We start from the raw sequence: 23,625 nt of genomic DNA on the forward strand, positions 1-23,625 counted from the left end.
AAATCATGTCAAACCAAGCTCATATCCTTCTTTTGACGGGGTAACAAGCCTTGTGGATAGGTGGGGGAAGCAGCAGATGTGATCTATCTCAGTTGTAGTAAGGCTGTTGATTTTGTCTCATGTGATCGTCTCATAAACAAACTAGAGAAAGACAGCCTAGATTAACCTATTATATGGTGGGTGCACAACTGGTTGGAAAAGTGACCTCAGAGAGTAGTTCTCAATGGTTGACAGTCACGCTGGAAGGGTGTATCGAGTGGGGTCCCGCAGGGATCTGTCCTGGTCTGGCTCTATTCAATATCTTCAGAAATAATTTGGATAATGCCAAAGAGAGTACGTTTGTCAAGTTTGCGGATGATACCAAGCTGGGCGGGGTTGCAAGCACTGTGGAGGACAGGATTAGAATTCAAAATAATCTTGACAAACTGGGAAAATGATCTGAAATAAATAGGATGAAATTCAATCGGGACAAGTGCAGAGTACTACACTTAGGAAGGAATAATCAATTGCACAAATACAAATACAATGCAATACAAATACAGAATGGGAAATGACGGCCTAGGAAGGAGTACTGTAGAAAAGGATCTGGGGGTTCTAGTGGATCACAGACTAAATATGGGTCAACAATGTAATACTGTTGCCAAAAAAAGTTAACGTGATTCTGGAATATATTAGCAGAGGTGTTGTAAACAAGACGCAAGAAGAAATACTCCCACTCTGCTCAGCAAACTGGAGAAAGTCCAGAGGAGAGCAACAAAAATGATAAAAGGTCTAGAAAACATGACCTACGAGGAAAGATTGAAAAAAGTGGGTTTGTTTAGTCTGAAGAAGAGAAGACTGAGCGGGGACATAACAGTCTTCTAGTACCTAAAAGGTTGTTATAAAGAGCAGGGTGATAAATTGTTCTCCTTAACTACTGAGGACAGGACAAGAAGTAATGGGCTTGAATTGCAGCAAGGGAGATTTAGGTTAGACATTAGGAAAAACTTCCTAACAGTCAGGGTAGTTAAACCCTGGAATAAATTACCTTGGGAGGTTGTAGAATCTCCGTCATTGAAGGTTTTTAAGCACAGGTTAGACAAACACCTGTCAGTGACACAGGCCCCAACTTTTTTCTGCGCCGGTAGGGGCTCGCGCCCCCACCCCCACCCCAACTCCACCCCTGCCCCCAAAGTCCCCACCCTAACTGTGCCCCTCCTTGCCCCTATTGGACCCCTCCCCAAATCCCTGCCCCGGCCCCGCCTCTTCCCCCGAGTGTGCCGCGTTCCCCCTCCTCCCTCCCAGGCTTGCAGCGCGAAACAGCTGTTTCGCGGCGCAAGCACTGGGAGGGAGTGGGGAGTAACAGGACGCAGCGGCGTGCTGAGGGGCGGAGGCGGAGGTGAGCTGGGGCGGGGCGGGGAGCTACCGGTGGGTGTAGAGCACCCACCAATTTTTCCCCGAGGGTGCCCCAGCCCCGGAGCACCCACGGAGTTGGCGCCTATGGTCAGGGATGGTCTAGATAATATGTAGTCCTGTCTCAGTGCAGGGAGACTAAGCTAGATGATCTATCGAGGTCCCTTCCAGTCCTACAGTGCTATGATACTGTGTATCACCACCCTCATTTTACAGATGGAGAAACTGAGTCACAGGCAGGTGGCATGACTTGTCCAAGACCTCCCTGAAAATCGGTAGCAGAGCCAGGAATAAAACTCCCAGTCTTCTCCTGTATCCACTAGATGTGCTCTCTCCCTTGACGTAAAAAGAAACCAGCTAGTGGCCAGTTACAATAAGGAAATGAGGGGCGGGATCCGCAGCCGGTGTATATTTGGTGAAGTTCTGTTGACATCAGTGGAGCTATGTCAGTTCACCCCAGCCGAGGATCTGATCCAATATGTGCACATGTCTGCACGTCTCCAAGTTTCCAGAGGCAAATTGTCAAAGGCCTCGCTAAATAGTTTCTTCTTTCTCTTCGTATGCAGCAAGCCGTTAATCCTCGACCAGCAGCGGAATAACTGTTTGTATCATATTTCCCCAAGTACACCCAGGTCTCTGCTTCATTACAGGCAGCTCGTCTTGTGTATCCATGTGACCCTAACAACCTTTCCTTTGCTCTTACAGTCCTGTAAGTGTTGTTAGCAGGGCCTCCGCTTTGCTGGTCCTTCACCTAACAGGGAAAATGCTACAACCCTTCCTTCTCCTGGGGATACAGATGCTCACACCAGGGGGCTTTCTGCCCATTTCCCACTGAACTTGCTGAGACCCCTTGGGCAGGTCACGGCTCTGTGCCTCAGTTTCCCACATCTGTGAAATGAGCGAAACACCCCTTCTGTGAAGCACTGTGAGCGCCTTCAAGGAAAGGTGCTGCAGCCACACAAAGCCAATATTATTATTTATCATTGTAGGCAAGCAACCGAAAGGGAATTTTCCCATTGAGAGCTACAGTGCCCAGCTGGCTTTCCACCTGCGCAAAGACTCCCGAAGAGAATCCTGTTTCAAACTCATGAGCCCCGGCAAACGCAGCTACGAGGTAGGATCAATAGAAGAAATGGTCCTTTTTCTGTGCTCTCCGAGCCCCGGCTGCTTTGAGCGTGAGAACGCTGCGCATATCATACAACGGCGTGAACTTGGGCATGTTGCTATTTACTGTATAGTCTGCCTGGTCTGGTGTGTCTGAATGTCTGAGTGGGGTGAGACCTTTTTTCCATGTCATCATCCCCCAAACCCGAATCCGTGGCCAGAGAAACAAGGCCGGAAGGTTTTGGTGCCCCTCATTCTTGAAAGCTCATCTGGACCCAGACCTTTCCAAGTGTGAACTGCTGCACGGTGTTCAAGCGGTCCTGCTTTGACAAGATCGACAACCGGCAGCAACGCTGACCTCCGTTGCCGATTGGCTAGTCTGCTTCTCCACAGCCGTGCATCTTGTACGGCTCTCTATACCGGTACAAAGCAGGTATAAAACGCAAGCAGAACCAAAGCACTTTACCCTCATCTGGCCCAGTGGTAAATGAGAATGCAAGCTGCAAAGCAACAGAGAAGTTGGGTCTGGAAGGTCTAGTTGTAAAAGGAATGTCACAAACGGCCTTCACGCTGGTTGGAACGGGTTAAACCAGGACTCCAGTTCCCTGGGCTTCGGGGGGAAGTCTGGAAAGTGCTGTCATAGAAATGATCCAAGCCGTAAAGTTTGGATCTGAACTTACGTGCATTTCCAGGGAGTTGTGGTTCAAACTCAATAATAACACCACTTATCTGATGAGACCAAATCACTTGAATCATGAATGAGGCCTGACAACCTTCTCTGCAGTGGGTCAGCAGCATTATCCCCATTTTACAGATGGGGAAACAGAGGCATAGAGAGGTGACCCAAGGTCACGCAGTGGGTGAGGGGCAGAGCCAGGAACAGAACCCAGTTGTCCTAAATCCTAGTCACCTGCTCGAACCACTAAACTAGCTCCCTGGGCCAAAAATAGAATCCCGGAGGCCCCTGCTCTAGGAGCTTGTCTACACGACCTCTGCTTAAAACATTAATGACCTAACAAATGAATTCCCTCCCTAGTTTACAGCTTCCAGTCCTGCAGAGGCGAAAGACTGGGTGGATCAGATCCAGTTTCTGTTAAAGGGTGAGTAGCTATCGGGGAGCGCTGTAGCCAATGTGCTTGATTTTACTGTTCATTCAGACAGCCCGGGGCCATTATCTGCAGACAGCTTTGCACTTCTTTAGCTGCCTCCATCCCTGGATCTCAAAGAACTCCCCAAATACTGAGGAATTACACCTCACAGCCCCCAGGGTGGGTATCTATATTATTGTTATCCCCATTATACAGATGGAAAAGTTGAGAGAGGTCTAAGGTCAGAGGGCAAGTCGGTGTCCGAGCTGGGAAAAGAACCCGGGAATCCTGATTCCCAGTCCCCAGCTGTAAAACCAGACAATATTCCCCCTCAGACCTGGGACTAGACCTAGTCTCCTCTCTTGGTCCCGGGCTTTTACCACTAGCAAATCCTTCCACTCTGCTTCTCCTCCTGGCACTGATGCCCTTAAACTCTTCTCCGCAATAAACGAAGGCGCCCAAATGAATAGGATGTGGCCGATGCAGCCCATTGGCGCGGGGCAAAGAACATGGGGGGTTCAAATCTAATTCGTTATGACTTTTCACCGGTCTAACTTCACTGAGTGGGTTGCTGAATGCCTGCTCTTACGGCACCCTCTGCTGGCCAGTCCGGGGGGTTGGCACTGACCGTGGGGTGTAGGAGTTGTAATCAAATATGGTAGAGAGAGCGATGCAGTCGTCCCTGGGCAGAGCGGGCTATTGACCCTATCCAGTTGTCCCACAATCAGCTAGCGCAGCCGAACATACGAGGAGGGAGACTGGAATAGGGGGGAAAGGGCCCAGTCATCCAGCATCGCTTACTGGACTGTGAGCTTTTGTTGGTGGAGAGAAAGACGCTGTTGTTGTTTGAAGGACAAGGGCTGCCAATTTCACTCTATATCTCTGCTCCCGAGAGAACCAACCATTGTGATTTTTTTATTTTTTGCAAGAAGTTGGAGTAGAACTTGAAAAACAGGGATGGGCCTGTTCTGGGTTCATGCATGTGACTTACCACTAAGGGCCAGATTCTGAGCTCAGCGATGCTGGTGGAAATCTGGAGTTGCTTCTCTGACTTCACAGAAGCTACTCCAGATTTACAGCAGCACAGCTGAGACCAGAAGCTAGCCTGAGACGTGCGAACCTCCTAAAGAGGGAAGGCAGCTTTAGTGCACTCTATCCTACAATAATGTCCAGTCTGTCGGTTAAAACCTTGGCCCTGCTGGCAAATCCGTTCCATTACATTGTCCGAGACAAGTCCACTGACCACGTTTCCTTTCCTCGGTGCTCCGCTGAGGTCAGTCTCCCCAGACACCTATGGACCTTAAAAGGGGGCACCCCCCCCGCCCCCGGTTCTGTGTTATTGCAGACCAGGATGGATGGTGAGCACTGCAGGATGGTTGCCTGACTTTTCTGGTAGATTTTAGCCCATGACGGAAGCACCAGCATTTAACGCGGTGGTTTTTGTTTTCCTTCGATTCATTCCTTTCTTTTCATCGTTCCTCCTGCCAGACATGAGCTCCCTCACCATCCCGTACGATGAGGAGGAGGAGGAAGAGGAAGAGGAGGAGGAAGAAGCTTACGATGACATCGACGGCTTTGGCTCGCCAAACGCGAAATCCCACAATAACCTCAACATGGAGGAGGTGGCAGCGGCCAGTGGGGAGGAGGACGAGGACATCTATGAGGTTCTACCAGGTGAGCAGCCGAGCGATCGGGTGAAGAAACACCCTGGCCACTTGCAATGGGCTGCAGACGCAGCAGAGGGGTATTGACATCCCCTCAACAAACCACTTTCTTTGGAGTAAAAAGGGTTGTTTCATGGGAACGGTTCCACTGAATATAACGTGTTCTGACCTACGTGGCTTTTCCCAGCTGTGTTCAGCTTGGTCCACCGCAGACCATGAGAGTTAACCCGTTTCTCTCCCAGTGCTGTGGCTTCTCTGGGACTTGGAGTCTCGTAAATCAAGGTCAGTGTCTGAAACGTGTGCTCTAATTTAACCGACACATTGCTGGGCTCAAAGGAGTCGTCTCTGGCCTGCATTCTGTGGGATGGTCGCAGTGGTCCCTTCTGGCGGGCTTAGGATCTGTAACCGTGATGCAGCTTCTGGTCTTGCAAGGGACAACATATAGTGCAATTAAAGACTTGCTTCGCTTGCCAAAGGTGCACCACGCATGGGAGTGAACCAAGCTGTAGCGGCCGGTTGAGGAACTCGGGAGCAGCCCTCCTAGTGCAGAGTTGTACAGTTCAGAAGGGCAATGCCCTCTGCATTGTTCCTGACCATAAAAAAGCACCATGGGACCTGCCCCGGAGCCTGCTGTCAAGTGTGGCAAGGCTGGAGAGGTGCCTGGGTGCACCGTTATTCCTTGGAGTTGATTTGGCTGCGGTAGCATGTCCGTTCGCTGGAGGAGTCAGGCGGGCTTGTGCATCCTCACTTCTGCTATTAGCAAGAGAACCGCTCGCGCTGGTGCAGCTACACAAGCGGCCGTTCGTACCCCTGGCCGTGGTGGAGACGGACCCTGCGTTCTTCACCTAGCCCCGTTAACAATTGTTCCTGCTCAGGGAACCAGAGAGACATTTCCAAGGATCCCAGGGTGAGCGGCTGCTTTACCACCGCTGCTGATTTATACCCTACCCTGGTTTGCTCCAGCTTCCTCTCCTCTTGTTCCGATTTCAAGAGCTACTGAGGCCGCCTCGAGATAGTTGGAAGATATTCTAGTCGGAAACAATTCTGCCATTGTCTCTTTTTTATTCTCTCTCCCCCCCCCCACCCCAGCTCCGTCTTCCCCTTGGCTCGGAGCATTTGCATGAAAATTAGGTCCTTGTTTCCTTTTTTTTTGGAGCTTTGCATTTTTAGTGATTTTAAAAACTAAATGAAAGACGCCAGGGAGTTCCACCAGGCAACAATAAAGAGCCCAAACTCTCGGGCATAAGGGGCTGTGCTCAGCCGTTTGGCCGCAAGGCAGAGGTGGCTGCAACACTGGATAGATTCTGTTCCTTGCTGTGCCACTGACCTGCTGCAAAACCTTGGGTGAGCTGCTTCACTTCCCTCTGCCTCCGTTTTTCACGCCAGCCTATTGTTTATTTAGCCTGGAAGCTCTCGGGGGCAGAGGCTGTCTCGGGCTATGTGTATGTGCAGCACCGAGCGCGACGGAGCCCGGATTGCAGTTGGAGCCTCTAAGTGGTGGTGTAACCAGAGACGACGCATGGGGGGGGGGGCGGCGTGCGGGGTCACGTGCCCCCTCCCCCGATTTGCTGCCTGGCTTGTACTGAGCATGCTCAGTAACACTGCTGAAGCCGGCTGCCCTCACTCTGCCCTCTCGCTATCAGCAGACACGGGTCATTTCCGGTTGTAACCAACATTCTGACTACATCCCATCCCATCCCATCCCATCCCATCTCTTCTATGGGGGGAGGGATAGCTCAGTGGTTTGAGCACTGGCCTGCTAAACCCAGGGTTGTGAGTTCAATCCTTGAGGGGGGCCATTTAGGGATCAGGGGCAAAATCAGTACTTGGTCCTGCTAGTGAAGGCAGGGGGCTGGACTTGATGACCTTTCAAGGTCCCTTCCAGTTCTAGAAAGGATATCTCCATTACACCTGTGCATCACTGCCAGGTTCCTGCCCGCAGAAAGGCCTGGGTCCGGGCATGGTTTTGACTGGACTTCTGTGCACAGGGGGGCAAAATCCATCCTTACACAGAGGCCTTTGCATCATAGAATATCAAGGTCGGAAGGGACCTCAGGAGGTATCTAGTCCAACCCCCTGCTTAAAGCAGGACCAATTCCCAGACAGATTTTTGCCCCAGATCCCTAAGTGGCCCCCTCAAGGATTGAACTCACAACCCTGGGTTTAGCAGGCCAGTGCTCAAACCACTGAGCTATCCCTCCCCGCTTCTGCAACTGCAAAGCACTGTGGGAGTGAGCGGCTCATGGCACAGGCGGGGAAATCCTTGAGAACCATGCCACTCAGAAATGCCCTCGAGAATCCTGTGACCTTCACTGTGTGCATCGAGAAGCCGCTGCCACAGCATCTAAATCTGCCTGACCAGCCTCCGGCAGTCCCTGCCCGATGGCCTGGCTGATTCTCTTTCCCTGGGACTTTGATCCTTCTCTCATCTTGGCAGGGAGATCACCCAGCATAGGGACAGGGGAAGACGCTAACCCCTCCTGTGTTGCTTACAGGGTCTCGGATGGATGCGGGGAGGGATACACTAAGTTTTGTCCGGTGAGAGCCACCCCACCCCACACAACCCTGTTGACGAGCACTTTTCTCAGCAGCTCCAAACGGCATTCGTCATCGGCATTGACTCCGTGGGGGCTCACGCACCCATGGGAAAAAAATAATGGGTGCCCAGTACCTGGCAGCCACAGCTGTTCCTCAGGACCGCCGATCAGCTGTTTGGTAGCTGGGAGAAGGCGGGGGGCAGTGGGCGGGCGGGAGCCTTAGGGGAGGGGTTGGAGCTGAGGTGGGAAGAGGCAGAGAGGGGGCAGGAAGAGGCGGAGCAAGGGCGGGGCCTTGGGGCGGAGCACCCCCATGGGAAAATAAAAGTCATCCCCTATGGCATTCGCGATTGCAGGATGGGAGGGCAATATTGGTCTGTTCCCAGTACCCACAACCAGCTCCATGGCAATGAACTGTGACGGCACGAAGGCAGGTTTCCGACGACAGGTGGGGGGACGGACAGCGGGAGCGGGCGAACCTTGGAGCGGCAAAGATCTGATTGTTGTTCGAATGCCCCGAAGTAATAAAAAGTACCGGGGAGGGGAACTATGAGAGCTAGGATTGTCTGTCTGGAAATTGCAAAACTTTCCCTGAGTTGGTAGCCGCTGTCCCAAGAAGCACTGTATCCACCGACTTCAAAATTATGGGCCCCGTTCTCTGCTGCCTTGCAAGCCGTGAGTGAGGGGAACCTGTGGACCAGAGGGTGGTGAAGCACTGGAATGGGTTACCTGGAGAGGTGGTGGAATCTCCTTCTTTAGAGGTTTTTAAGGTCAGGCTTGACAACCCTGGCTGGGATGATTTAGTTGGGGATTAGGTCCTGCTTTGAGCAGGCGGTTGGACTAGATATCTCCTGAGGTCCCTTCCAACCCTGATATTCTATGACAGCGTGTCCCCTTCCTTTGGTGCTGACCCCCGTGAGACGTCTTTGCTAGTCCAAGGTGCTGGGCTGCCTTTCCTCAACTCACCTGTGCTCCCCCGTCCCCTCTGCAAACTACAGCAGAACCTGCTGGTGGCAAACTCGGTTGAAAACCAATATCCGTTGGAGTGTGCACGGGAAGAACAGAGTCGTTATCGCTAGAGTATCCTGGGGGAAGGCAGGAGAAGGCAAAAAGGGGATGGCCGGGTCCCAGCCCTTCTGACGGGAGCAGCTGCGGGAAGCTGTGGGCTGTCCACCTTAGCAGCCATTGTCCCTTGTAACTTCCGGGGTGGGTGAGAAGCTCCTGGTGGAGCTCTTACCAGACAGGCCATGTGGAAACTGGGATCATCAGAGAAGTCTTGTGGCTTAAAGCCACTTCACTACGGCGCATGTCCTGTCTGCACATGGGCCTGGAGGGTGTCAGAGGCAGCGGATCCACCACCGTTCCCCCGGAGAGAGTTCCGGCGACCCAGCTCCCACAAAGCCACTGTGCACCTTTCCCTCCCAATGGCGCCACTATTGCTCCGCGTTCTTTGGAGGGGAGGGGATTTTTGCCTCCCCCGCTGGGTGATACGGGAGGCAGGTTTCGGGGGACTGTAAAGAGAGGAAGCTTTAGAGAGGAAGGATGGTCCAGTGGTTTGGACAGTAGCTGAAGACTCCTTCAAGACTTCCCGTGTGAGCATGGGCAAACCTCTCCGTGTCGCCGTTCCCCATCTGTACGGTGACGAGAACAGCCCTGCCCAGCCCCACCGGGGGTGTTTTAAGATTAAATACATCAAAGATTGTGAGATGCTCAGATCCTGCGGTACCGGGAGCCAGATAAAAACCCAGGAGAACTAACCGAGAAAGCTGCTGCTTTCTCCAGCCCTGCCTTCCCCGGGAATCTCCATGTTGTGTGTTTTTTATTATGCAAATCACAATCTCTGCTGAGGTCGAGCCATTTTTTCTCTTGTCCCAAGTTTAAAAAAAAAAAACTGGGGGGGAGGGAGGGAGATAATTTCCTCAGCAAGTCATCGTCGTTAATGAAGTTTTACAAAAACAGATACAACCAAGGAAAAATAAAATTTCACAGGTGATAAATTTTTCCAATTTCCCTGGCAGAATTCGATAGGATTGTTAAATTAAGAGTGAAGGTGTCTGTTAGGAAGCAACGAGCAGTGATGGGTAATTTTATAGAGTGGAAAATTGAATCAAATTGCTACATTAAAACACAGCTCCTCTGAGAATCTGCCCCTCACGCAGGCTGCTCCGGCGTAGCACCAGGGCTCGGTAGCTGTGCCCGGCGAGGGGGTGGGGAAGACCGATTCCCCGGTCTCCCCAGCAGGGGTTCAGAGGGGATCGGGTTTGCAATCCAGCAGTGATGGAACGTGCCACATCAGTGCCTCATTAAAGGCAGCATGTTCAGCCTTTTCGGGCACTGGTAGATTCCATATTGGCGGGGGAGCGAAGATGGAGGGAAGTGGGCTCAGAAAAGACCCATCAGGGTTTTGCCAGTAGGTATATCTATTTTTTTGTGTCGTCGTATCTGAGACCAATCCCTGCCCTAGAAGGCAGAACTTGTCCTGCCTTCTCTTTTGGGCCTGTCTACACTATAACCAACTCAGGGCACCTGGTCACAACAGGGTGACGGGGTTACAGTTCCTTGATCGTTGTCCCCCACCCCAGCCTCCAGCACTTGGGGCATTTGCCTGAGCCCTGGGCAGAGGCGAGTGACCTGCCAGCATGCACCAGCTGGGAGCAGTTTCAGTGGGTCCAGTCGATGGTGCCATCCCTTGGGATATTTGCTCCTGGGCATTAGACAGGAAAGGGTCCCATAGCACCAGCCGGGGCAGCAGGGTGAATGGAGCCTGTTACGGGGAAGTCACCCCAGCAAACTGCTCCCCTGCCCAGGAACATTTTCCTGAGGAAAATCCAACCAAAGCTTGCGAGTTCTCTCCCTTCCTTCCTAAAAGCCTCCATCCATCACAGCCCTTCTGGGGCGCTGTGCAGCTAGGAGACAGGCTGGCATTTAATTATGGTATTAATGTTTCAGTTCACGGCTTCCAATCCACTCGCTCAGCCTGCCACTTGCGGGCTGGCACCAGGCACGGGACGCACCACCCACGGCAAGGGGAAGCCCGCTGTGAATGGAATTCAGAGTCCTGCCAGCGTCATGTGAGGCAGGGTCCCCTCCTCCGCCACACCGTGAAGCTTGATGCTTAGGGAGGGATGTAGCCTTGGCATCATGTGACTGGTGGAATTGCGTAGCCGGGCGCCTGTCAGCATCGAGTGACTCCATGGCCCTCTGTGTTGTGCAGGGGAGCGGTTTGACTCACTGGGGAGATGAAGCTTTGACACACACACACACACACACACACACACACACACACACACACACACACACAAAATCCCAGTGTGGAGCAGGTGAGGCTGAGGATTTGAGCTTCAGGGGAGGGGAGGAGCAGCTGAGGGATGCTGACGTCGGCCTATGCGGGTAACAGCGTGTGGCCTTCACTGTCCGCTGTGCCATCTAGTCTCCTTAGAACATGTAAATATCCCCGTAGGCGATGGCTAACTTGGTCCCTTGGTGCAACAGGACCTGGGTGGAGTACAGACGCTGCTTGCCCAGCTAGCATGGGTAGAAATGGCAGCGTAGAAGGTGCTCAGACCGGAGGTTCTCAAACTGGGGAGCACAAATGTACAGTATTCGGGGGGGCATGAGAAGCTTTGGGGGGGGGGAATTTACTGCGCACATTTTCCCCACAGCAACGAATAACTCTTGAGGTTTGAGGGGAACAGGGCATCCATCTTAGACCAGGGCATCTTAGACCCTTGCTTCTGGGCTGCTGCTGGCCGCAGCGCTGCCTTCTGAGCTGGGTGGCCGGAAAGCGGCGGCTGGTGGCCGGAAAGCGGCGGCTGCTGGCCGGGCGCCCAGCTCTGAAGGCAGCGCCTCCACCAGCAGCAGCGCAGAACCGAGGGTGGCATGCCAGGGCCGTCCTTACCCATGCGCAAAGTATGCAGCTGCGTAGGGCACCAGGAAATCTGGGGCACCAAATTTCCTGGTGCCCTGCATAGCTGCATGCTGCTCCAGTCCCTGCTCCGGCTCTTCCCGCCCCGCCCCAGCCCTGCCTCTTCCCACCCCTGCTCCGCCCCTGCCCCGTCCCCACTCCCCTGAGCTCTGCAGTAGGGCCAGGGCAAGTGCAGCGACCCGGCCCCAGCCGCGCTGCCGGTGAGTACTGGGGGGTGGTCCCCCCTCCTAAGCCAACCCTGCCCCCCCGCGGAGGCCTGGGGCCCCACACACCCCCGTGGGGGGGCTGCGTAGGGCCCCAGAATACCTAGGGGCGGCCCTGGTGGCATGGGATGGTATTGTCAATAAAACAGCCGCACCCATCGCACTAGTAACAACAGTGTGATGCCAGGAAGTAGCATCTTACTTAAAATGTACATGACTATACACTTAAATGGCTGTGTTGGAGTCAATGCTTTTCTGCGTTTAATATTTAGTGAGAGTTGTATGTTGATTTTCTTTTTATCGGTATAGGTACTTGTGCAGCGGGGAGGGGGGGCGTAAACTCCTACAGACACAAAGAAGGGAGGCCCGATCAAATAAGCTTGAGACTCACTGGCTTAAAGGAGTAGACAGGTCCCAGATCCATAGGCTCGGTATCCTACACGGCTCTCCACGTGCCCAAGCAGTGCCTCCCATTGCTACCGTTAGCTGCGTGGTGTCCCGCTGCCAAAGCTTTAACCTGCTCCCCTCTCTGCCAGCGCCTTTCACTACCTTGTGTAGCTAGGCACCGTAGGGCAGACCCAGACGCTGCCTCGAGGGCAGACACGGCCCTAGACGTCGCTACAAACCGTACCTCGCACCCAGCTACCCCGTCCCAAGAAGGGGCAGATGTTTGAATTACCCCGCACCTCGCTCATGGCGCATCTCCACAGGTGAGGTCTTAGAGGCTTAGCTCGCGCCCGTCAGAGCAGTGCACAGAGAAGCGGGATCAAGGCTTTGTACCCTGCAGTGAAATACAGGGGTCGTACTGCGGCCTGGCGGGATCGGCTGAAAAGACTTTCCGTTTCCATAGGCCCTTTCCTCTGAGGAGCTCTGAGCACTTTACAAAGGGTGTTGTCCCATTTTTTCACCGGAAGGGAAGGGACTCGCCCAACTCAGTGACGGAGCCGGGAAGAGAATCCAGCAGCCCTGACTCCCAGCTCCTTGCTCCAGCCGTTACACCACCCTCTTTTTCAGAGCCAGGAAGAGAACTAGCATCCGGGCTTCCCTCTACCCACTCTTGAGAGTTGGAAATAGAACCCAGGAGTCCTGACACTCAACCCCCTTTCTCTACCCACTAGGCGACGCTTCTGCTCAGAGTTAGATCCCTGGAGGCCTGGTGCCCTGTTCGTGGCTCCCATTACTTGAACTTGTAAACTGTGAGTGGGGGGCGGTTGGAGGTTCTGGTTAAAATGTTCTGTGATACGTCAACTGTGAAATTGGGGTGAGGTGGCAGAGGACGGAGACTTGCTGGGAAAGGTGCTCTCTCCTTCCCTTTGCCAGCCACGGTACCTTCTTGTAGCTGAGTGCAGAATAAGCAAAAGGACTTGGGTAAAGTCTTTGGGAGCAGGGGGCTGGAATCAAGCAAGCCGCCTGACCCCATTAGAGGCGGGAAATGCGGATCCGCAGCAGCTGTAATGGCAACAGGAACCGGCTCCGCTCTCTGGAGGGGTTTCCCGTAAAGCAGAGAGAAAGCGAGACAGATCACCCTCCGTGGAAATGTTAGCACACACTCCGCTGCCCAGCACTTCAGAGCAGCCTGCGTTACTGCTAGGAAGGGGCGGGAAGGAGCCAGGCTGCCTGGTGCACCACAAGGCGGGGGGGGCGGGGGGAGAGACACGGAAGGCCCCGATGGGCTTAGCATAATTGATGTAACTTTTTCTTTTCCCCCCGCATACCAAAAGTCACGTAGAAGAAATGCTCCCCTTGGAATGTCATGTGTTTTCCTGCGCCAGTGCTGGCTGATGGCTTCCCAAGAAGGGAGGAGAGGCCAGAGGGTTTGGGAGGAAGGGGGGGCCCAAGGACAGCTCGGCTCAGATGAGGGCAAAGCCGTCCACAGGGAGCAAGCCAGGACGCAGTTGAGGGTGTATGGAGGCTGCGGATTGTGGTAGATGAACGGCACAGACTGCAGGTCTATGGCGTTGCAATTAGACGTGTGCAGTGAGATAGATGAGTAAACATGGGTGTGCGGAAAATAGATGGGGGTAAAATCAGGCACACACAGATCACAGGGGGATGGGGTATAACCACATACAGGCCGGGTGTAGGTTGGCAGGTAGATGGGGTGTGATCAGGGGCATGCAGGTTGTGAGTGGATGGGGCATCTCCATGTGAGTGGGCAGAGTACAGTCTGAAGGGGTGTTCGTTATTTGCAGTATGGTAGCGCATAAAGGCCCCCATCAGGGATCAGGGCCCCATGGTGCAAGGTGCTGTACACGCTCATAACGAAAAGACAGTCTCTGCCCCGAAGAGCTTGCAATCCAAGGCTAGCGCTTCTTGTTCCCGAGGGGTGCATTTGAATTCCTGAAGGCCTTAGCAGTGGGCTCATGGAGACTTAAATGTTACTTAATACTGCTGAGTGCACACTCTGTCAACGACACGTATAATGTGCCCATCAGCATGCTAGCTAGACACCAGGACATACAGCAGAGGTTTGTTATCAGGGCTCATTCCTCCAAGTTACGTGCTTGCCGCAAAATGCTCGTGGTAACTTTTTGATACGCTTGCCAGCGTGCGATTTACAGACTGTGGATGAGTAAGGTACACCTTTGCATAAACGAATGGATGGCAAACCTAGAGGGCTATTGCCCACTTACTAGTCTTCCATACTCCTAGGCTGTGCTTCGTTGGGGGAAATACACACAAACTAAAATCTGGGCCATTTAGTTTGGCGGGTGGGGGGGAAATATCCATTGATTCAAACCGATGGAAGGTGTTTAGAGAGGAAGGATGGTCTAGCGATTAGGGTGCTAGGCTGGGATTTGGGGTATCTTCATGCAGTTCCCTACACTGCCACCGCCTTTCTGCGTGACCTTGGGCAAGTCACTTAGCAACTGGGGTGTGGTGAGGCTAAATATATTCGAGAGCATGGGGCGGCTTCCATATTATGGTCATGGCAGCAATAGATGGGTAGCTTGAACTGTTTGCTGTGTGCAGTCCCAAATCCGTAGCATGGCGGACTGCTTGTCTGATATGCTGATTGGAACAGTGATTGTTAGCCTCTGGAATCAGCCACTTGCTTGTGACCTCAATGCAATAGGGAATGGGTGTTAAGTGCCCCAATGGTTCCTTCATCCGACTGTTTGAATTCAACTCCAGATTGTGGCATTAGGTTCCTTCTGAAGGGACGACAGGGTTCCGTCTTAATCATTAAACCTCTCTGCTAATTATCCCCCCTGCCCACACGGAGAAGCTTTAGTCTGGAGCCTATCCCATGCAGGGTCGCTCCTGTTCTGCATCAGAAGCGGCCGAGGCATTTCAGAAAGCTCTCACCAGCTGTCGGTTTCATTCGGCACCGGGTGGATCCGTGGGCCTCTCCAAGGGGCTCTTTTCGGTGTGGCAGCTTCACCCGTTCCTTGATTTTTAGCAGGACTTTCGCCTGTCAGAGTTGTAGCTCTGCCATTCCAGTTGCCTTACCCCATCCCCTCTGAAGGTGGAGGGGCTGCTGCTGCTAGGCCCAGGGGAAAGTACCAGCAGAAGACGGAGTGGATGTACGTTCTCCCCTTTGGAGGGCCGGGACCCGGGTGTGCACTCGCCAAGTCTCCCTGGAATGTTCCTGTCTAGCCTCACGTCGGGACACCGGCGTCCAGCTGACCCGAGGAGCGAAGTTGTGAGAAGTTGTTCCCTGCAGACGGCTCCATCAGAGCTTAACCATTTCCTTCTTACCCAGTGGCAGCAAAGGCAAGACAGGTGCCGTCGTTTGCAAGGCATTCTTTGACCGTGTGACTTTTGGAAGAGAGAGGGCATTTAGGTCCCATCTACTCTACAACTATAATTGAGGAAGAGGCGGGATCACAGTGGTCTCCGGGCCCAGTTGCAGCACTGTTAATGAGTAATGCAAGGGGAACCTAACCGTATTCCCCCAACCCGTGGATGGTCCCAGGGTTTTAACCAGCTACGTCCATTCTGCACTGCAGTGTTTAACCGGGTTGCAACTGGCTGGATTATAATCGTAGTGTAGACTGGGTTCTTTGCAACAGTGGGGTAGAGAGACCGAAGGGCTCACGTTGCAGATGGAATGATGCAGGGAGAGGATGTTTGGGTTGGAGAGAGAGAGAGGCCAGCCACGAAGGTGCTAATGCAGAGAACAGAGAGCTTGGAATGGGACCACCTTTGTGCAATCGCTGCTCTCCCACGAGCATGTTGTACGTGTTACTTTGCTGTGCAGTGGAAAACACACACACTGCCTCTCATTAGGGCTGCTATATTCTCATCCACTGTGGAGATTGAAACTGGAATCATAGAATATCAGGGTTGGAAGGGACCTCAGGAGGTATCTAGTCCAACCCCCTGCTCAGAGCAGGACCAATCCCCAACTAAATCCCCAAATGGCCCCCTCAAGGATTAAACTCACAACCCTGGGTTTAGCAGGCCAATGCTCAAACCACTGAGCTATCCCTCCCCCTGTTTGTCCCGCCGCGTTCTGGCTCTCCCTGTAACTTCCAGATGAGCCCCGTTAGCACTAATTAGAATGAAAACAATACGTTGAGCTTCTACAGCAACGCTCAGATGAGTCTGGTTTTACAGGAATTAGCCAACTAATCTCCACAACCCCCCTCTGATGTAGGCAGGTAGGATTATCCCCATTACTGACAGGTAAACTGAGGCACAGAGCCTGTTACGCTTGGGCAGCTCGCCAATCAGGAGACCATCTCCTTATCTATCAAGACATGTCTACGGTCACCACGTAATCTGAGCATCTCCCTAGTATTTGAAAATGCAAGTAACAATAGCAAGCCTTTTCCCTTTCCAGCCCAGAGGAGAAACAGCTGAATTGGTTTACAGGGCAAGTCACTTATGGAGGGAAAGCTCAATCCAGTGCATTTAGGGCCTCATTTCTTGTGGCCAAGAGTTCCGCTGGGTCCAAGAGCTGTAAAATTCCGTCTCCTGCATTCATGAGCCTCTCCTTATTAGTCCACAGTCCCCATGGAATAGCTGCATCATTCTAGGTCACGATTGCAGAGGCGATCTCGCCGTTGCTCAAATGGGTTTACGAAGCAATTTATGGTCTGGATAAATTCTGCCAGGAGGTGGGGGGGCTATGTGGGTAAAAGAGGGGAAGTCAGGGAGGAATTCTGTATGTCAGATCATTTTTTCCACCCACACTTCAATTCCTCTCATCCGAAAAGCCTGGCGTTGTAAGGGTGGGCGTGGACACTTTGGCATTCATGTCTGCCTCACTTAGGTGCTTATATGACCTCCATTCCCTTATTATCTGACCACCTCACAATCTTATTTATCGTCACAACCTCCCCAGGAGGTAGAGCAGCACTAGCCTCCCCCGAGTTAGAGCGCCGGGAGACTGAGTGACTTGCCCAAGGTCACGCAGGAAATCTGTTGCAGAGCAGGCACTTGACCCAAAGTCTCCCAGATCTTAAGCTAGTGCTCTAACCATTGGGAAGCACTTCCTCTCTATAGCTTAGCTATAGAAGTAGCCAGGGAGCTGTAACAGCCCTTTCCCTAATCGTTGTCCTCCTTGGCCGGGGAGAGTTTGTTTCTACCGATAAGCTTCCTTATCCAGTACTAGAGGTCATGAGCTCCTCGTTGATAGTCATGGTATTCTGCATATAAAACTGGCTGTAGCCTGGGAGATGACTCCCAAGGCACAGTGAGAAATAGTGTCTCTTCTGAAACTGAATTGCCCTGGAAGAATCGGTTTTATCTGTTCCCTTTCCCATTCTCATCCCAGGGCCAGATTAAGTGCCGTTGTCCGAAAGGATAAAGAAATCCACTTTTGATTGCTTTGATAGTAGGTGTTTTTTTTTTTTTTTATCATGGTTGCAGATGCATTTACATTCTCTTTTACAAATGCAAAGAGCAGGCAAAAGCCACTTTCAATAATTTATTTTCAAATCAATGCTAATGAGGTTATGTCTCGTCAGTGGCCGAGTTTTACAATAAAGTCTGATTTATTTAGAAAAGATCTTTGGTGCCACTTCCCGTCTAATGGGGGAGCCGTTGCAGTGACCCTCCAACTTCGGATCCAATTTGTAATTCACAGCGGAGCTCTGACCTGATTTGCATTGATTAGAATCGGGAGGCAGAGACAGCTGGGGCCGGGCGTGGAGGGTGGGGGAGAGCACTCTGTCTTCCAAAAGTGCCTAAACGCAGCAGATTATCTACCGCCTTGCGATCAAGTTGCACAGTATCAGCAAAAGGCCCGTCGCTGACTTTATTAGAAAGGCCCTCCCGACCATGGTTCCTCATGAAACGGGGGTACATACGGCTCTGCCCTGAGATTAGAACAAAACTTGGTGCCTTTGGGTTCACAGACCGAGCTTCAGTCACGGTACCTCGTGCTCCTGCATAGGACTTGCCTATGCTGCAAAAATAACCCATTGCTAACCACAGGTGCAGCTCAGTGCTGTCTGTCAAGGCCGAATTAGGTGCTGAATCCGCGCTATAGGGGGATGTCCAGGGGGCTGACTTCCAGAGACATGGAACAGTCCTGGAATCTGGGTTTTGTTTCTAAACTTTGTGGTTGCACAGAGAAACCTGCAAATGTGACCCAAGCGGTGACGTCTTCCTGAGTCTGCAGACAACCTCTGGCAGAGGGAGCGTGCTAGAGCCATCTGGCCCCGCACCCAGATCTCCTGTTCTGGGTGGGTGGGGTGTGGCTAGGATCTTGGATTGCCTTAATCCAGCCCTGATTCCTGTCATTGCCGATGCTTGCCGCCAAACTGAATTCAGCACTGGTTTGGCCGAGTAGCGTATCCACACCTTGTGTGGGTGCCGCTCCATCAGGGATTCTGAACCTGTATTCATGTGGCAGTGTAAAGACCTTGCACCAATCAATTCCTGGGAGAGCGAATGCCGGTGCTAAATGATAGGTTACCCATTTAAACTAAATCACCAGAACCCAGTTGTAAACCGATGTAAGTGTGTGCATAAAAGGGGCTTGCGCTGACTTAGCCCAAACTGATTTGAGTTAAACTGGTGCGACTATTGGGTATAAATAAGCCATTCTTTCTCTCACACTGACTTCAATCTCCTTTTGTGCTCATGTGCCTAGGTCCCACCAGCTCCCTGCTCTTTGTTTCGTCTTAATCCTGTTCTGTGCAGTCCTCTCCCCTATGGCTCAAACCTTCTCCCACTGAAATAGGGTGACCAGACAGCAAGTGTGAAAAATCGGGACAGAGGTGGGGGGTAATAGGTGCTAATATAAGAAAAAGCCCCCCAAAATCAGGACATCTGGTCACCCTACACTGAAATCAGTGGCTAAACTCCCATGACCTCAGCATCTTCTACCATCTGCCCTCTATGCCTGGATCATCCTTTCTCTTCTTCACTGGCAGGGGTCCTTTCTCTCACCTTCTTCAGATTCCCCCTTAAATCTGCTTCTTTCAAGAAATCATTCCACCTCCTCCGTTTCCTGGAAATTATTGTTCAGTCAGTGTCTTGTGTCCCGCAGACCATAAACTTTTCAGTGCAGGAAACGTCTCTTCCTAGATGATGCTTATAAAGTGCCATGTAACTTTATGAGGGTAAAGTAAGTGATTTGTTTTTAACAGTGTTAATAGGAATTCATGGGTTTATGCAACGTGCTTTAAAATATTACCTGTCCCAGGAGCGGAAGACTTCCCCTTCCCCTTTTTTTCAAATTTACTGGTTTGAGAATCAGATGCTCTCTCGAGGCAAGTCATCCGATCGATTTTATCTAATCGAATCTCTAATCTAATGTAATCTATTGGTATCATACTGCTGCTGGGCATTGCTGGAGTATCTCTACTTCGTCCACATAATGGTTCTGTGTCTTCTAAAAGCCGCCACTCTAGGGTTAATTCCTTCTGGGACCAGTGTGCGTGGAAGTCGTCACAGTCTCCGTTTGTCCATAGGCTTCTCTGTGCGCCATGTCCTTTTTTCAAACCCAGGGCCCGGACTGGCATCCACTACTCTCTGAAATGAGAGCGCCAGGCATTCAGATACCCTAGCGGTGGGCATCACATAAAGCCCCCAGGGCAGGCTTTTCCAAAACGGACAGCGTTGGCGTTGTTCTGTGCCCAGAGAAGTCAATGGGAGTTTTACCACGGACTTCAGTGGGAACAGAGTTCGGTCAATGCTGAGAGCTTTGGAAAAGTCCCACCCCTCGTCTAGGGCATAGGGTGGAGAGGCCTCCCATGCGGTTTCCATAATCTCTCGCTAACCAAGTTCTTTCATTTCATTTCCCCCCCTCCCCTCCAGATGAGGAGCTTGACTCACCCGTCCTGGAGGACAGAGAAGACGCTGGAAGTAAAGGGAAAACAGGTAAGAGACGACCACGTCATTTGGAAGCAACAGGCTCCTTGGGGCTGGACTGCAGGAAGGACCTTCCTCCGGCTAGTTAGATCAGGAGTTAGTATACCTCTCTGACTAACCAAAAAAAAAAAAAAACCAAGGAGTCCTTGTGGCACCTTAGAGACTAACAAATTTCTTTGGGCATCAGCTTTCGTGGGCTAGAACCCATTATATCTGATGAAGGACTCCTCGGTTTGTTTTGCTGATACAGACTAACACAGCTACCACTGAAACCTCTCTGACTGGGTGGCTGAGAGCATAGAGGAGGGAAAAGGCCCCAGGATTGAGGCTGCTGACGATGAGTGTGGAGGGGAGGAGGCTCTTAGCTGCCCAGAACCCTTTTGAGAACCTTCTCCGTTAGCTGCCCCCTTTCTGTTCCGCTCTATTCTGCGCTGGTTAGGCCTCAGCTGGAGGTGTCCAGTTCTGGGCACCGCATTTCAAGAAAGATGTGGAGAAATTGGAGAAGGTCCTGAGAAGAGCAACAAGAATGATTAAAGGTCCAGAGAACATGACCTATGAAGGAAGGCTGAAAGAATTGGGTTTGTTTAGTTTGGAAAAGAGAAGACTGAAAGGGAACATGATAGCAGTTTTCAGGTATCTAAAACGGTGTCATAAGGAGGAGGGAGAAAACTTGTTCACCTTAGCCTCTAAGGATAGAACAAGAAGCAATGGGCTTAAACTGCAGCAAGGGAGGTCTAGGTTGGACATTAGGAAAAAGTTCCTAATGGTCAGGGTGGTTAAACTTTGGAATAAACTGCCTAGGGAGGTTGTGGAATCTCCATCTCTGGAGATATTGAAGAGTAGGTTAGATAAATGTCTATCAGGGATGATCTAGACAGTATTTGGTCCTGCCATGCGGGCAGGGGACTGGACTTGATGACTTCTCGAGGTTCCTTCCAGTCCTAGAGTCTATGAATCTATGAATCCCCCGGCAACCAGCTGCTTTACTTACGCCCCCCTGCTCCACCAATGGGCTGTGAGGTATCTTCCCCCCTCCACCTCCGAGCCTCCCTTCAGGTCCCACCATTACCAGCACTGAGCTGTTAAGGCTGGGTGGGCTCACCATGGGGTTTCCTCTCCTTCCAATCCTCCCTTGGCTATTAGTGCTGGCTTCCAACAGCACAAGACCATCCAGCATCTTTCTACTCTCCTGTGGCCCCCTACCTGCTGTGACAGCACTGAGTCCCTTTCCAAAGGTTGGGCCGAGAGCTCCAGGATCCAGCTAACCTCCAGGCCTATCAGCAAAGGGGGACCGCACAGCCCAGTGGGGAAAGGAAGTCCTGTCTCGAGAAGCTGACCAAATGCTTCACTGATGCTACTTCGAATGAAACACATTGAGATACAAGTACCTAGACAATGTTCATAACTTCAAATACAAAAATGATACACACATGCAAACAGCATAATCATAACCAGCAAATTACGACCTTTCCAGAGACACCTTGCTTGACCTCCTTTGTACAAGATTTGGTGCAACGATAGGACCTTGGTTGCAACAATGATCTATACGGTCATGGTTCGTGTCAATAATGTCACATCACGATCTGACCCTGAAGAAAGGTTCAGGTTCTACTGGAGGGATGGAGGCAGCTTTGGGGCTTGTGTCTGCACCTCAACGAGAGGAAGTGGCTCCTTGACCCTGAGGGCCAGGGGAGTGGAAAGGCCTCGTCTCTACTCCTCAGCGCCCTGAGACTGGAAGTTCAGAGGGTAGGGTCAGGGAGGCATGCAATCAGAGCAGCGACCATGGAACCACTGCCTGGTCCCAGCTCTGGATGCCCCGGTCTCATTCCAGGCACATTTGGATATGACTATGTAACCGTTTTTTGGTGGATGCGAAATCGCATCTCCTCCACCCCGTGCTGTTATCCCTGCTACAGGTAACTAGTTGACTCTGCGTTCCTAAGGACAGACGCCCCTCTGAAGCCTCCTTGCCAATGGCCTCTCCCACTGCTGTCTGCAGCAAAACGTGGCATCTCTCGAGTGAGGACGCTCCACTCATCCGCCCTGCCTGACTTAGAATCCAGCAGTGGCTGCAAAGATCTCCGTTGTAAATGCATGTGCCGTCGCTCGGTCTTCCCTTGCTCCGTTTGCAGCAGGCGATCGGGACCAGGGAGCACTCGGAGAGGGAGCCAGGCTTGGAAAGTTCAGGCCGCAAACGGGAGTGGGGAGAAGGGGAGAGACGCGCCGAAAAACCATCGGAAAGAGCGGAAAGTGAGTCACTGCCAGCAAAGCCGAGAGGAAGACGGAGCGGGGTGGATCTGTGTCCTGGAATGTTGGAGGCAGCAGAAACCCAACCCCCAGACTGCCACTGCAGAGCAAACTGCCTTCACAACATGTGCCTGGAATCCAGCGTCCCCACCCCTGCTTTTTCCTTAAGAACCCCTCGGGTAGGAGCTGAGCGGAAGGTCTGTTTCCTGCCCAGCTCCCCCTAGTCCCACCTGCTTCTCTTTCCATCCAGCGTCCGCCCCAGTCACAGGAAAGAAGCCCTTGTGTGCGAGCCACCTCGGGCAGTGCAGCTGTGAGCTTCCTGCAGCCCCAGTTCCCTTTTTACAGCTCCGTTCAGGAAATCGCGGCCTCCTGGCCAAAATCTGGTTTGAGACCCGCCTCCTTGGGTTCTTTCCTGCCCCCGTTCCATGGGGCTCGCATCCCAGAAATTAAAGGGGGAGGTTTAACCACAGGAGCAGGGGAGATTCAGCCAGGTTTAGAGCTTTATTCACCCCTCTGCACACACACAAAAAAGCCTTGGCCGTTAAGGTCTGAGTAGCTCAGATCTGGGTGGCTATCACTTCACGATGCACCCTGTGTGCACAAGAGGAAAAGGTGCCCACGTGGTCTGTACAACGCCTTGTGTCTGCTGGCTTAGTGCACGTGAATATGTCTCCATCTAGTGACCTGTCTGGGAGACTACAGTGGTGTTCCCCCTTTAGCTCAAGTGGCGGTTTTGGTGCCGAAGGTCTCAATCCTGAAAACCTGTATCGTCGTGTCTGTCCGTGGTCATGCTGTTTTACTTACATACCCACCAACTGTCCTAGGCCTTCCGGTGTTGGGCACAAGTAGGGTTGGTTGGGAATTTTTGGCCAAAAGTTTTTTTTTCATTGGAAAATGCCAATCAATTGAAACCAGAACTTTTCGTAGCAGGGAATTGTTTGGACAACAGTTTTGTCAGGAAGGTTTCTTCCAATCCAGGGTGGAATTTCTGGTCAAAACAAGAGAGCCAGGACTGGAGCCTTGGGGTTTCCGTATGCCAAGTGAGTGCCCTGAAACGAGAGAGCCGGAACTGGAACTTGGGGGCTCCCATATCCCGAGCGAGTGCCCTCGCCACCAGGCTGTTGGCCGTTCTGGGATGCCTCGCTTGCTCTCTTTCCATGACAGATTTCCAAAGCTCTTCATGGGCTTCAGGGTCAC

General features: G+C 52.1%; 1 protein-coding gene across 2 annotated transcripts in view; it reads left to right on the plus strand.

The window, feature by feature from the left end:
• The window catches only part of SKAP1 (src kinase associated phosphoprotein 1), a 235,089-nt gene that overhangs the window by 184,312 nt on the left and 27,152 nt on the right, over positions 1–23,625 (plus strand). For both annotated transcript variants that reach the window (XM_054014447.1, XM_054014448.1), the window contains 4 exons: positions 2,382–2,506; positions 3,533–3,596; positions 5,073–5,258; positions 20,128–20,190. In XM_054014447.1, coding sequence (XP_053870422.1) covers positions 2,382–2,506; positions 3,533–3,596; positions 5,073–5,258; positions 20,128–20,190 — 438 coding nt within the window. The remainder of the gene's footprint in view (positions 1–2,381; positions 2,507–3,532; positions 3,597–5,072; positions 5,259–20,127; positions 20,191–23,625) is intronic.

This window comes from Malaclemys terrapin, chromosome 25 (genome assembly GCF_027887155.1).
Source record: "Malaclemys terrapin pileata isolate rMalTer1 chromosome 25, rMalTer1.hap1, whole genome shotgun sequence".
NCBI classification, from domain to species: domain Eukaryota; kingdom Metazoa; phylum Chordata; order Testudines; family Emydidae; genus Malaclemys; species Malaclemys terrapin.